We start from the raw sequence: 15,409 nt of genomic DNA on the forward strand, positions 1-15,409 counted from the left end.
TCAGTCTCAAAGAGAATGTCTATGAGTAAGAATATAGTATAGTGAAATACTTATCCTCAAATACTTCACACAGATTTGGGTTGTTAATTATTTTTCTGATGTGAAAAGGTTCATGAAATGATTGGCTATGAGTCAAATTAGAAGATATACACTATCAAGGACAGAATAGGTTAAATAAAGCAAAACAAGCCCAGGATGTTATAATAGTGCTTCAATCATCTGTCAAGGTGGAATTAAGTTTGCAGAACACTTACATATTCTGCCAGACTATAATGAAGCTATGAGCAGTTTGGCCCACCATTCTGTAGAAAACATAACAAAAATAGCTACCATTTATGAAAAGAAACTCAATCTCTGTTCACCAATGTCTATATCCAGCCAAATTAACCAAACTGAAACTGTGTCACAATTGACCCGAAACATGTTCTTTTTGTAAACATAAGCAACTAGTTTTTGGTGACAAAATTTAAGACACCTTACTTTTTACACCTATGCAAGGTAAAATGTGACACTGACACAGTATCCTCTTGTGGACTGATGGGTGTATTACTCACTTTGGCATGATACTGGGTTGCTTTATTGGACAATTCTACAAGATTGTTATGGGAAATACAATATATTGTAAAATACATTTGGTAAAGTTTAGAGTTTGATTAAGTGGTAGCTCAAACACTGAGGGGTCATGATGAGGGGCTAAGGTTATGTTTAGGGTCAAAGTTAGGTTACAAAAATTGTTGTTTCACGTTAGGGAAAGGGTGAGGTTATGGCTAATTAAAAAGGAAACACTAAGCAGGTTTGTGACTGGACAACACCACTAGGAGTCAGCATGACAGTCAAATTCCTTACCTTACAGTCCACCACTGCACTACTTCCTCTATTAGCACTGAATTGTAACTTCTTGTTTAAATTGTGTCCATATGGACGTAATTCCAAGGAATACTGGCCTGATGAATAGACCACCCACAGACTTCAAGCTAAAACAACAGGCTTTGCTACACTTTTGACTAAAAAGAACAAAGGCCACTTTCTAAGTCCAGCAGACCTTGGCCTCCCTTCTGTTTTGGCAAGTAGCACCACAGCCACTTTAGTCAGCCTTTGAGACTTCTAGGAGGTCCTTCAGGGGCTCTAACACACATAACTGATGCCAGAGAATAAAAGTAGTCAGTTTATTTGCAGCCAGGATTCAACCCTCAAAGGACATTTTGCAACAACTACCACCACTTTATAGCTTCCCTATAACCTTGTCCCCTGTTCCCTGACTATTCTATTTCCACATTCTCCTGGAGATCCCCCAATACGTTCATGGCACTTGTCCTCTCTTTTTAACCACCAGCTATGTAGGCAAGAATTTGTGTATCTGTCCACAGCACACTTGCTCAAGGCTTACATCGTCCTTCTACATCATTATGACCGATTATAATCATAATCTCCTCAGTATAAATTACATTTTTTTTCCTAAGATTATTTTGTAAGGCAATTTTGCCTTAATTCCAATAGTACCAGCGTAGACAGAGAGGAAATGTGGTGAAAGAGAGCAGGGGAATAATATGCACCCTTAACCACTCCGCTATCGGGTCGCCTAGTGCAGGTTAACTTTGACACCAACTCACACTTGTTGCTTGATTACTAATCATCTGCCGGTTAAGTAAAAATGCCACAGAAAACCTGTACAGTTGCCTTGAGGAAGGACAAAGACTGGTATTGACCATAAATACACTCCCCCAAAAACAAGAGCCTTACCCAGGAAATTAAACCCTATCTAAAAATGTACGGCATGTGTGGCAGACATGGTCATAGTCATGTTCATTTTCAACAAAAAGCTGGAACAGTGATGGAAATATTAGTGGAACACAATGTCAGCTTGTCCCCAGTGTATCACATCATCATAGCAGTTTCTCTGTGTATGATCTAGAAGAGATATTGTAATGCAAGCATACAGATGAATCTGCAGGTCCTGCCTTTTGTCAGAAATTGCACCATTGCATGCTGACAGCTGCTGGGTGGCCATTCCAGGGGGAGTTCAGGAAAACCTCCATAAAAATCCTCCACCACAGCACCTCAAACGGGCCTTTAGAACTCTGTTGGAATTCCATCAATAGAGGGAGACTGGGGACAGATGCTGTACAACACTTGTGAGTTACTGCAGGGTGAGGTCTGTTAAGTGCCTCTCTCCGCTCAGGCGGTCTGGGCAGTCACTGAAACAAATTCTTACACACCAGCTGTCATTTTATAACATGACCTATAGATCATTCACCAAATTTCTCTTAGGTGACTGCTCTAACATCACATCTCTAAATGTCGGTCCGAAATATAAAGGTTGTTTAAAAAGAGAAGAAGACATGGAGAGGTAAAGGGAGATAGCCAGATTTATTTTCATGATTTGAAAAAGTACTTGCAACTCTCGAGGCATTTTGCCCTTTTACCCAAAAGACCTATACAATCTAACTCTCAACACCAAGCAGGCCGTATCTATTCCCAACCTTACTGCCCTGCCTTTTGCTATAATGTAGTTGAAACTTTGTGAAAAAGCCCAAAACTATCTTGGAAAGCACAAAACAACCCAGGAACCCAGCTGAGGAAAATGTGTGTTTCATTCTTTGTGAGAAGTCTGCAGAAAATTCAAGTGACAGTCAGATGGAAATGTCACAAATAAGGAAAGTAGAGACACGCAGAAAAAAAAAAAAAAAAGTATGGAGAGAGGCAGAATGTGATACAGCAGCATCTGTGCCAGCCCATGTGCTCTACTGTATATTAAAGCTAGGATGATGCCAAAGCTTGAGGCCCTGAAAGCAGGAACACAGTCCAAGGGTACCAACAGCATCCCCTCTACAGCCAAGAGTGCATTATAGTGTAGTGGACCCAGCACTCACCAAAGTAGAGGCTTGGAAAGAACACACACACTCAGGCACACACTGTTAAGAGAGGGGTAGTGAGCATGGGGTGGCTTAAGAGTTTCAAATTGCCTAAAATGGAAAGTGTGTTCTCTGCAGGAGATTGGGAGATAGAAAAAGAGGGAACCATGGGTCTGCTATTTCTGGTCTACAAGGGCGATCTAAATCTGGGGCTGGAGGGAAGCAAAGCCTCATGGATAATGGGCCCAAATGTCCCCCATCAAAAGGAGACCCCCGCAGGTATTTCCTGCAACACGTGGCGGGACTGGAAACAGGTGTGGGAAAAGAGATAAAACTGAAAACAAAGAACAACTGATGTGATAATCTTTTTATCACTGTTTGCTGCCAAAAACATAAAGTATCAGGTTAAGGCAAAAAAGATGAGGCTTTTCATCCATAATCTCTTCCCCAAAAATATCATCAAGAGACAAACCAGTCCAAAGTTTGACACTTTGTTCACTATCTGTATGTAATTAAACATTGTAACTCACTCAGCACGGAGGATTGATGGTTGTTTGATTCATTGAGTGATTAAATAATTGTCTTCATACCCCCTTGACAGAGCTGCGTGTAATTAATAAAATGACACCAATATTAGATTAATTAGAATTCAACTTAAAATAGGCTATAAATCAACCTGGAATATAAGGAAGGTAGCTACATTTCCCCCTTCCGCTTTATGATGTCTTTCTGTCTCCAGCATTATTTTTTATTTTTGCTATATTCAAAATGGTGGTTGCTTAACTTTGCTGACTACTCTGATTGTAATGTCAAACTCTCAGAGCTACACTCACCCAGTTGTATGTTGTGAATAAGAGGCTTTAGCAATAGTAAGAAACATTAAGGCAGAATATAACAGTCTTCATCTCTCTTTTTTTTGGGCATTGCTACATTTCTTGTTGCATTACCACCACCAACTTGTCAATTAATGAAAGCTGTGAAACATGAATCGATTTTGAGCACAGATGTAAAGGGAGCCACATCTGATTTTGTCTCTGTTGCACCAGCTTACGTAACTCGATGCAGTATCTCAGTTAACATTTCTTTCATTGATTTTTCTGAAAAGAAAAGAAGCATGTTACTGAGGTTTGACAAGCTGTATTCCATTTCAGCACTTGCCATTTTAAATTGATCCCTAAGAATGCAGCACAGTTATCATCACCACCACTTGGTTTCATTCATGTCCATAATATTCACCAAAGCTCATTTTTCCACATTACTATCTGCAGTCTTTGCTGTTATGCTTCTGCACTGGAGTGTTAGGCCCTCTCTGCCCTGCTGTTATGACAGAAAGGACTGAATTAACCATGACCCCTCACTCATGGACTCTGCTGTTGTTGATCCGTGATGTTTCAACTGTAATTTTCTCGGACCTCTAAGATCTGTACTGACACAGAATGTTTGAAAACATTCAGCTGGACAGCATATTTTTTTATACTATTATAGGGATGCTGCCATCAAACATCCCTGTAGTGCCTCTAGTGGTCTAAATCTCCACATGGTGCCTTCAACCTGAGTATATATTTTACAAATCATACAACTGATAATGTCACTAAAATACAAACTTTTTAAGACAGAATAACTTCATGCTTCACTATTTTTTGCTGTGAAATTGTCCCAAGTACTCATTGATGTTCTTTGAAATCCATAGTACCCAATACGAAAACAAGACTGTTTTCCAAGTTCTTGTAAAGTTTAAATGCACTGTGGAAGAGTTTCACCCTGTGATGTGCTCCCTTGATTGACTGGCTGGTGAAGAGGCTTTCATTTCAGCTTCCATTCAACTGTTGGAGGATGTGACTCCTTTTCAGCTAATCTCCCTTTCTGAATTGATATGTATCTGACAATTCAGAAAGAGTCCTGTTGAAGGCCCCTTTTAACCAATATAAGTCTGCCATATAATTTCCACTTCAACGACATTCATACAAACTTAATTGCATCATTGGTGCTTGTGTGGCTTTAAATGGTATGAAATGCAAAATAGGGCCTAATATTCACCCTATATATATTGTGACATATTCAAGGATGTGTTTTTATTCATTTTGGATCAGCAGATAAGAGCTGCATGATGAGCACGGCAAGCATTTTGCTGAATACTAATTAGCCACTGCAATAATGGATTGTGTGTCAGAGGTGAAAAGCAGCAAGGTAAGAGGAGGCGGAGTCACTGACAAGTGCTTCTCTGACAGCCATGATTAATAAATTGTCCTTATTTTTACTTTGCATTTTCATTATTTTGTATACAAATCAGACAAGCTGTGTTGTATTCTCAAAAAGAAGGTTGAAACATAGACCACTTTGGATGTGTCGCTGAATTTCCCCCCCTTTTGTAAAGTTGTTTATCATAGTATCGCATAATTCCTTTACCTATCACATTAAACATAATCCTCAAATTAATTTGATATTCACAGGTATACCTCTGTGACTTTAGGACTAGGGATGTCACGAGAACCGATAGTTGGTAGCAAGTACCAAAATTGTGAACATCTGATGATATTTGTTTCCTATGGTACCGAAGGAACCACAGATAAACTACAATATGTAAAATGACGTCAGCAAGTGCAGGTGGAGCTTTTAGTTAGACATATGATCAGAGACAAGGAGGAAACACTTCAAACTCATCCAACAGCACAATGAAATTCAGATTTGCACTCGGAATTCATGCTTAGAGATCCAATTGATAACTTTATATTAACGTCATATCAATGTCATTAGTCACAATGTCCACATCCTGAAATGTTAGTTATTTTTGTGAACTGCAACAGCTGCTTATGTTGTAGCGATGCTCCACAGACAACATTGACAGAGGGCTAACATTAACTCAATAATGCTAATGTAACGGTTGCTCTTAACATTAGAAGCTACTGTCAAGAGATTGCAGTTTAACTCTTTATCCACTTATACAGGAAACAGTACTGCACCCAAGGCATGTCAATCAAACCAGACAACCCCACAAACGTACCTCTGCTTGAGGACAACTATCTAATTAATTATGGAATTATTGCCAAAAGGACCACCAGAAAACTGATCATAATGAGGGAATTTAGATAAGGACACCACACCATAATGATTTGTGAAAATAAAATGTGTTGACTTTGTATTTCATGTGGGAAGTTGGCAGTTTTTGAATGGGAATTTATTGTAGTTAAGATTTTTGGAGCCAGTGCCTGGTGGCCCTATGTAGTATTGCACTTTTGTATTACAGACTAAGTCCAAGCAAATACACACTATATCTCAAGTCATTGTGGACTTATCTTGCATTAAACCAGATCACAATCCTTTGTTAACCTTACCATGACCATTGGAAGGTAGAATAATGCAGTAGTCACTATAAGTGGATATTGAACTGCATATTCAGTAACAACATATTTTATACTTTCCCTGAATTAACATGATTTCCTTGTCATCATATATTCATTGCAGAAGTTCAAAACTAAATTACCTGACTCCTAAGACCAAGGCTTATTTGGGAAATACTTCCACTTCTGCTGGTGCCACAACTGTACTTTGCCAGGGTGACAGAGTGACTGCAATTGAACCAGGAAAGACAGAAAACAAGGAGAAGCACAGTTGAAAAACAGCGAGGTCGAACAGAGACAGAGAAAGTGGGATAGTGAGTGGTGATGGGAAGAGTGTTATTTAGCTGCCTCCCAAACCAAAGAAGCCCCTGCCAGATTTGGAACTACCACACACACACCACAAACACACAAGCCTCAAAGCACCTGCCAAAGCATGGAAGAGGGAAAATGTGACTAATTACATCTCTTTCCAAGCCACTGAAAGAGTAAATACCAAAGAAAATACATGCATATTCATAGCAGGGCACAGCGGGATTGACTTGGCTGTTGAAAACCATCCAGAATGAGATTGTGAAGCGAGGAGAGAGGAAGCTTTTGACACAACAAATTGATGATTATTAGACAGACAGACAGGGAGACAGACATGGACCAGCAGACAGATTCAGAGAAGCAGCGTGAGCACCACACAGCAAGTGTTATTAGAGCTGCCTGCTGGTTTCTAAGAGATGATGATGCACTTTTAAGATCCCACATCAGGCTTTGATTTGGTTTAATGGGCTTTGCAGTCATGAAACTTTGGCACATTAATTAGCATAGCTCTGTATTTTTTTATATAATTTAAATAATGAAAGCAATAGAATTGAAGCGTGCTGTGACCCTGCTGTTAAAGGACACGAAGACGGACAGTATTTTCCTCAGATTGAGTTTTTATTTGACTCCTTGAGTTAAGCCCCCAATTACTACATTACTAACTTATATTGTAAACCATATTAAAACCTGTAAAGCTCAATTTTAGTATAAAATGGTCATTAATAACCAGGTCTTAAATTGTACAGTAGTCTTTAAATGTTGTGAAAAGTTGTATTCTCTTATTCTTTTATTTGAAACTTAATTTTGAGAAACTCTTCAAAACAAAATATAAATTTGCCTCAATGATTTATTCATTAGGTCTGTTTCCGCCCTTTCAGCCTCAGTAAAGACTAAAAACATTTTTGCAGTAATTTCAGTATTGCAGTTTCCACGATTTTCCGCAAAAAGTTGATTTTTTTTTTTCATGTTGAAAACGTGCAGAGAAATAGATCGATAGAGACATGTTATTTTTTATTTTTTTTTAATTTTTTATGTCTACCTTAAAAAACATCTCCAAATGTATTCAGTAACAGTGCCCCAACTTACTAGGCCAAAATAAACCAACCTTGGATCTGGATATGAGGTATTAGCAAGAACTGTTAAATATCACAAGTCTCCTTATTACCAACTGTTAAATATCACAAGTCTCCTTATTACCAGACAAGAAAGAGATTTTCAACACCTCAGGAATTTTTTTTAACATCTGCCTAATCAAACCTGTGACAAATAGAGACACTGTTGTAATTCAACCTGTTCTAAAAATCCTCAGTTGCAACTCTGTTAAATTTGATAGAATAGAAATAAAGCATAGTAAATGTCCAAATATCCATTTTAGTCACATTATTACAAGGCGGCCTCTCCAATGGAAGTATCACGCTTGGCAAGCTCGGGTTGTGTTTTTATGACAGATACAGCCTGTTCCTGTAACAGCGGCAACCTGGGTGAAAGGGGTTAAACTGCGTATAAAATCATCCCCTTGTCAACTTATTCACTCTTCTGTATATAGGAATAAATTGAGATTCCACTTACTAATGATTGTAATTTTGTGGGATTGTCAGCGGAAAGGAGCGTGGGCACTGCATTTTCATTGTATTTCATTTCATTTTGAGTGCGCACACAATTTTACCCACTCAGAATTTAGACACTCGACTAAAATATTGGACATTAAATGTCATGCACTACGTAATAAAAATAGGGAGTCATTTCGGACGCATCATTTGGAAATGTCTTTGGGGAGAAGAAGTAATGACAGCTGCTGATAGGAAGCAACCTGCACATGGGAGCCTGTAACAGAGCGGTGCAGCAGGTTGTTTATGGTGACAGTACTGATAGCCCCCAAAACTCCTAAAATATACCCCTGGGCAGGTTTATTAACTTTGTAACTCGTATACGCACCTATAGTATCTTCTGCAAGAGCTGCCACGGAAAATGATACGAGCAGAGAAATCAACCCATTGTTTTGTTCCTCTGGTGCCACTGCACATATCCTGTATACAGTATGTCATAGATATCTTCACAGATGAGTCAAAAAAGAAAAGCCATTTTAAACAAGACTGTTCTTTTGAGGCAGAAATGGTATGAGGAACACAAATTCTATGTTAAGAATGTTCTTTTCACAATCCAATGTATCAATAATCATTACATTTTATGTACAAAGGTTAAACATTCTCAGCATTTCTACTTTCAGCCTGACAAAAATAACATGTGAAAGCACGTGAAACCAGCTTTAAAAACAAAACAAAAAGGACCATATTCTGAAAATGAAATATCTTGCCATATGTTTGTCTTTTTATTATCCAGGCTTGCAAGATGTCCTGCCAGAGTTCCTGCGTGGGCGTTTTGTGGAGGCAGCCCTCAGCTATGTGGCATGCAACTCAGAGGGCGAGCTGCTCTGCCGCAACAACGACTGCTGGTGCCGGTGCTCTCCCCGCTTCCCAGAATGCAACTGTCCCTTCGCAGACATCAAGGTCATGGAGGAGAACCTGGAGAAGAGCAAAGAGGCCTGGAATAGCTTCAATCAAGAGTTCATGGAGTCAGGTATGGACTGCAGTTGTTTGTAGGCGATCAGCTGAGCTGTCCACATTAAAGGAGAATGTTAGTTTATTTCCATCCATCCATCCATTTTGTTCCGCTTATCCGGGATAGGGTCACGATGGCAGCAGGCCAAGCAGGTTGGCCAAGACCGGTAAATGGAAAGCTTCGTCTTCCGGCTCAGCTCCCTCTTCACCAACACGGTCCGGTGCAGCGCCTGTTTTACTGCTGCAGCCACCCGGTCCGCCTGTCAACCTCCCGCTCTATCCTACCCTCACTTGTGAACAAGACCCTGAGATACTTAAACTCCTTCGCTTGGGGCAGGCACTCCGTCCCCACCTGGAGGGAGAATTCCACCGGTTTCCAGCAGAGCACCAGGGCCTCAGATTTGGAGGTTCTAACTCCCCGCCGCTTCACACCCGGCTGCAAACCGCCCCGGTGATTGCTGGAGGTCTAGTTTATTTCACTCTGGAATATTTCCTGATAATGTGGCTATTGTGGCTCTATGGATCTTGCTAACTTTTTACTCTCCACATCTGCTGTAGTAATTCAGAAAGGGAAACAGGGAGTTGTACAGAATACTTGCTTGTTATACCAACCTGCATGAGCTGCCTGCAGCATTCCAACAAACTTGATTTTTAGTCAGCTTGTGATGCCAAACTCGCTGACGTTGGCCATACAATTCTTGGATATGCAGCAAGGCCATGCAGTTTAGACACACCAGCAGCAATTTCCACAAGGAGAGAAGCTTGAGTTGATACTGATTCATTCTGATGCACTTTAGACCTCTTAAATACTCAACAAGGAGTATCATCCTTTAAGAATCCTCACAGATGACCTCTTTGTTTTTTAATGCAGATTAGTTTGGTTTTTAAAAGGTACTAACAGGCTAACATTAACCTTGAAAATAAGCTTCTCTCAACTAAGTCCTTTTAATTACTGTTTTCATTGTAAAAAGGCATTCTCCTTCCTTTGGATCATCTCAGAAAGAAGTGGTAGTTTGAGACTTTAACTTCATGTTAAACACGGCTCTGTTGATACAATGTGGTTGCTGGCTGAGTGTTGAGGCCAGCTGAGGATGTACTGACTGTGTTACAGAACATAAATAAGAGAGATGAGTCGTGGACAGCTGGACAGGGACTGTGTTGCATACATTTTTTTTTTCGCTTCCAGTTCCAGATGTAGCAGGTGGGATGGTGATGATTTATTGCTCCAAGCTGGATGCAGTTTATTCTCAATAACACTCCATGTATACAGTGTGTACCTGTGAAGTGTTGTTGTCACTATGTTTGTAGTTATTCATGAAATGTACTGACAAACAGGGATGATGAGAGAAAACCTACCTGTATAACAAGCTCGGCTGCTGCAGATTTTATTGATAAAGACATACATTCTATCACAGCCTAATATATGCACATTCAGTAAGGTGGATATTAAATCGTTTATATTGTATCTGAAAGAGCATTTAGTGATGTGTGGAGAAACTCTGGCAGAGTTCTTGTCTACATTTTCAAGTGTCATCACAGCCATCTTTGTGTAGCCTTCATGTTTATGGGATGCTACGTCAAGTACACTCTAAGATAACAACTGAAGTAACTCCAAACTCCCAGATGAAAATGGTATGCAACATTTTAATGATGCTCGACAAAACTATGGGATAAGGCCAACATAAACGTATGGACCATACCAGATCTAGGAAGGTTGTAACCTCTAAGTGTACTGACCTCAGCAATTTTAATTGTTCATCATTGATGCTTTTTTTTATTTTGTTTCACATACAGGACTAAACTACTGCAGGTTAAACAAATCTAACAAAACTATTTTAAGTGATGACTGATTGGAAGTCTCACTGTAAACTGACTTGAAAACCCTGGCTAGCCCAGCACCACAAAGGCTACAAACAGATCATAATGCAAGACAGTGGTGCACTGTCACTGTGTGAACACACAGTGTCTGGTCAACAAATATGAAATGCCCCCCACATTTTTAAAACTAAATTTCCTAAAAAAAAAAAAAACACAGAAAAAAGAAACCGTTCTTATATCTGGGCAGATACATTACTTTTGATTTGTGTCTTTTAAAGGTTACATAATGTTGATTTCAAAGATGATTCTGTTTAATTTTAACTTGCATCTTATGTTTCCAGTTCCAAAACTGCAATGTTAAATCAGTAGAACAAATATTGTCTTCCGGTTTTAGACAAACCCCCTGGTTAGTCGCACTAAAATGGAAAACTAAGGTGACCTCCACCATCATTTACAGAATCACCACGAGTCAGTTTTGACCTACCTCACTCATCATAGTTAAGTTCACACAGTTTTGTTTAGTAAGAAAACCAAGATTATTACCAACATGTTTATTTACTGTTTACAACTTAGTTGATTTTCTGATTTTTTTTTCTTGCCTGGACTTGGTAGATTGTGTTCCTTCATCTATGTCAAGACAGAATTACCAACCAAATGAGGGCCATTTGTCCCAGGACCCAGAGTCAACGGAGCCCTAACGCAACCAGGTTCATGCTGGAACATGGTGATGTCATAGTTGTAAATATATTTGTGAATTTACACCTTAAATTTGGCAGAGGGACTCTGTGTCATATTACAGCTTTAACGGTGTTTATTTCTGCATGTTAGCCCACAGCACATTCTCAGTGTGGTTTTATTTCCTGTGGTTGACTAAGAGTCGTAGTTTAGAATTAAGTATCCAAAAGATACCCCGAGTATAAGTTGGAGGGATGAAAAGGAACATAAGTCCTAATAATTTCATTTTTAATGGTGAAAGTTTTTGTAAAGAAAAAGTGTGAAAGGTCATGAAATTTCAAAGATAACTCAATAGCTGTGTGACTCATTTCTGTTGTTGGATATATATATATAAAAAAAAAAGGTTTAGTGGCAATTCAATATTGTCTGAAATCATTCATTCTCTAAAAACACAAGACTGGCATCAGTACTTATTCAGCCTGTTTTCTGTTTTCAACTGCCTGGAAGAGGCAGATTCTTGCAGCATTAGACATAATGTGGCCATATGTGACAAAGTTTGTCAGGAGAGGGAGAGTGCAGGTTATGTCTTAGCATGCAGAGCCACAGTGTCAGAAGCACCATCAGGTGCACAATCTCACTCCTGACAAATCGATTTACAGCAAGCCGGGCCGCTCTATCAAAACTATTCATCACACACAGTGAGACACCTGTGTGTGATGTAATGGTGGCAACCATGCAGAAAAAGCATCTTCCCAAATTGGCTGAAGTTTTCTTCTTTTTTTCTTTGCTAAATCTCAACACATCATCAGCTGACTTGGTAATGACTTGGAAGGTGTAAGCAGGATTTAATTGGAGACAGGTTTCTGGCAGCTTTTCTTAAACTTTGTGAGCATGTTGTGCCTTCTTTGCAGAGTTCAGGTGAATGTGTGTGTGCTGCCATATATGTGTAAATTGCTTGTTGAGTGACATTAAGGAGGTAAACAGCACGTCTTTGCATTCACTTAGCCTCCTTTTGATGGCAACAGACTTTGCAAAGTTGCTTTTTTTTGCTGCATATACAATCTTTTTAAAGAGGCACTGACACAGTATTGAAAAGAGAGGAGGAAGATGTGTAATTGGGAAGCTTTCTTGTTCCACTGACGGTATGGTTTTTGTCAGGAGCTTCATTTCCTGCTGTGTGTCATGAAAACGAGGCCTTTAGTACTTTTCAGAGGTTGGTGTGTTTCAGTAACGAGCTAAACATATGAGGAAAGACTCCTCAGTTAGACGCAGACACACGCAGACAAGGACAGACGACAGCACAGACAGGAATATACTGTACAGCCAGAGGCATGCCTGGATTCAGGGGATCATCAAAGTTTGATCTAATTGTAAGGAACACCCATACTCACTAACACATTTACACACTTGCAGCCGCCTCACGCGAGGCAAGTTGGGATGAAAAATAAATGCAGAAAGATGAGTGGAGGGTAATCTACATGCCAAATAATGTTTGACTTTCAGAGCTCTGTCTGTATGTCTCCCTCCTTTTCCTCTTTGTATTCTTATCTCTGCCCTTCTCCTGCATCTTCTCACTCAACACACACACACACACACACACACACACACACACACACACACACACACACACACACACACACACACACACACACACACACACACACACACACACACACACACACAGTGGGTTTTTAGCTTCTGGGGGTGCCTAGGAAGTTGGGCTGAGTCCCGTCTGCTGGGATGGGCTGATAAATTTATTGTGGCGAGAGGAAAACAACTGGGAGGATGGTTTGTGTGATAGATTGTTCTTGTGTGTGTCAGAGAGACAGAAGGAGGACAAGGAAGAGACTAAATCACTGTGTGAGAGAGAGAGAGAGAGAGAAAAGAGGAGAATAATACCCTCAAACCTCAGCCACTCACCATCTCAAAACCAAACACCCAAAGCTAGCCTGATAGCCATCAACACACACACACACACACACACACACACACACACACACACACACACACACACACACACACACACACACACACACACACACACACACACACACACACACACACACACACACACACACACACACACACACACACACACACACACACAGACAACTCTCTACTCTGAGGTTTAATTTCTTTGTGGATAGATCTCATGTTCGGTTTTGGGAGGCAGGCTGTCCTGAGAAGGTGTGAATAAATTGCATCTGGAACATCACACCTTTGGTTTTGTGATATTACAAAAACACAGCTAGCTTCAAGGCTTAACATCAGATTCTCTAATACCTGACTTGTACATTGTGTTCATCAAATTGCCATGTTCAAAATGCAGTCTGCTGCAATTTATGTCTACTGTCAGACTTCAAATGTATTTGAGAGCGTCAGACTTCTAGTTTTCTTTCATGTATTGATTAGCAGTCTCAATAGATTGTAGTCACCGCTGGAACTCTTACAATTATTACATAATTGCTGCCTGATTGCAATTATTTTGTATAATCATTAGAATCATTTCCATTCATCTGTATAAAAACAGTTGAATAAAACAGATGTTATATTTCCACGTTGTTTTCCATCGTTTGAGGTTTGACTGGCACTCTTTTGATTGTATCATCTTGTTGCATCTCCTTCTTCTGCTGTGGTTTTATGGCACATGAATGGAGAATTAGTGCCGTCAGCTGTTTATCTCATTTTTGACCAACTGCATTTCGATGACCATCCATCGGCATGCAAATCACTGATAGCTGCAAAGCCAAACACCACTGCACTTGTGAGCAATTTTTTTGTTTTAAGCCAAATGAAAAATGTAATTACAAATATTTGGTGATATTTTGGATTGGCTTTGAAATTAAGAGACACTTAAATTGTTAATCACAAGTATTTTACAACAATTAATTGTTCACTAAAATTTAATGATCGTGACAGGCCTGAGTACCCCAACATAAAATAGTTTCCCAGAGACAATGTTTTGAAAGAACACCCAATCCCAAGAAAAGACGAAACCCACCACGGCATTAGTTTATTCCCACTGAGGTGAACAGTTTTAGATATTACTCACAAATGTAGTTAAAAAAAAAAATCTTACAAATCTGGTCTGATCTGCAGGTTAGAACACATTTGGTTTGATGTTTGAAAATTTCTAGATGCAAAACAAATATCTATAAGACTGACTCCAATTGAAATGCAGTGTGCAAATTTACCACAGCAACCGAAAGCACAAGGTTAGCCACTTTTGCTCTCAAGTAAGCCCTAGGTGAGTCACATTAAAAGGTCAAACTTAATGATTAATTTAGGTATACATTCATTTAGCAGTTTAGCAGGGCCCTTTACTCCACCAGGCATCACTGTGAGCAATCAGCAGCATTTCAGTGACCTGTTAAGTTCTCATCCCTGAGCCTTGAAGATAATTAACTAACCTGAGCTGACATAGGTGACAAAACACTACACTTACTCACAGGTTGAAGTGCCAACTTTAAGAACCAATCCTATAATGGGATTCTGACAGGGGTTAGAATTAGCATACCAACAAGCGAACCATTAAGCTGGATCTTTGGGATATTTCCTGAGCTGATGTGAGAGGAACGCGAGTTCTCAGCCACATTACATGTTGCAGAGGGCGAGGAAAAGGTAGAACTAACAAATGAGGTCACTCATACATGAAACATAAGAAGGAGCCTCTTGGTAATTAAGATTCAATTCCGTGCTCCGAGGATGGGTAGAAGGCAGTGTTACCTCACCACTGAGAGGAAGACAATGTGAGGAAAAACAAAAGATACCAGAGTAAAAGTGAGCCTTTCATATGCTGCTGGATTCACTTTGTATTGGTGAGAGGAACAACTGATATATTAAGCTTTTACCAGTTCAG

At 39.7% G+C, this 15,409-nt stretch overlaps 1 protein-coding gene across 2 annotated transcripts in view; it reads left to right on the forward strand.

Moving 5' to 3' along the window:
• brinp2 (bone morphogenetic protein/retinoic acid inducible neural-specific 2) overlaps positions 1–15,409 on the forward strand; it is a 223,449-nt gene that overhangs the window by 165,290 nt on the left and 42,750 nt on the right. For both annotated transcript variants that reach the window (XM_069709790.1, XM_069709791.1), the window contains exon 6: positions 8,840–9,076. In XM_069709790.1, coding sequence (XP_069565891.1) covers positions 8,840–9,076 — 237 coding nt within the window. The remainder of the gene's footprint in view (positions 1–8,839; positions 9,077–15,409) is intronic.

The sequence above is a fragment of the Brachyistius frenatus genome, unplaced genomic scaffold (assembly GCF_029030835.1).
Source record: "Brachyistius frenatus isolate BFR_SWC_R1_liver_20210118 unplaced genomic scaffold, ASM2903083v1 Contig_85, whole genome shotgun sequence".
Taxonomy (NCBI): domain Eukaryota; kingdom Metazoa; phylum Chordata; class Actinopteri; family Embiotocidae; genus Brachyistius; species Brachyistius frenatus.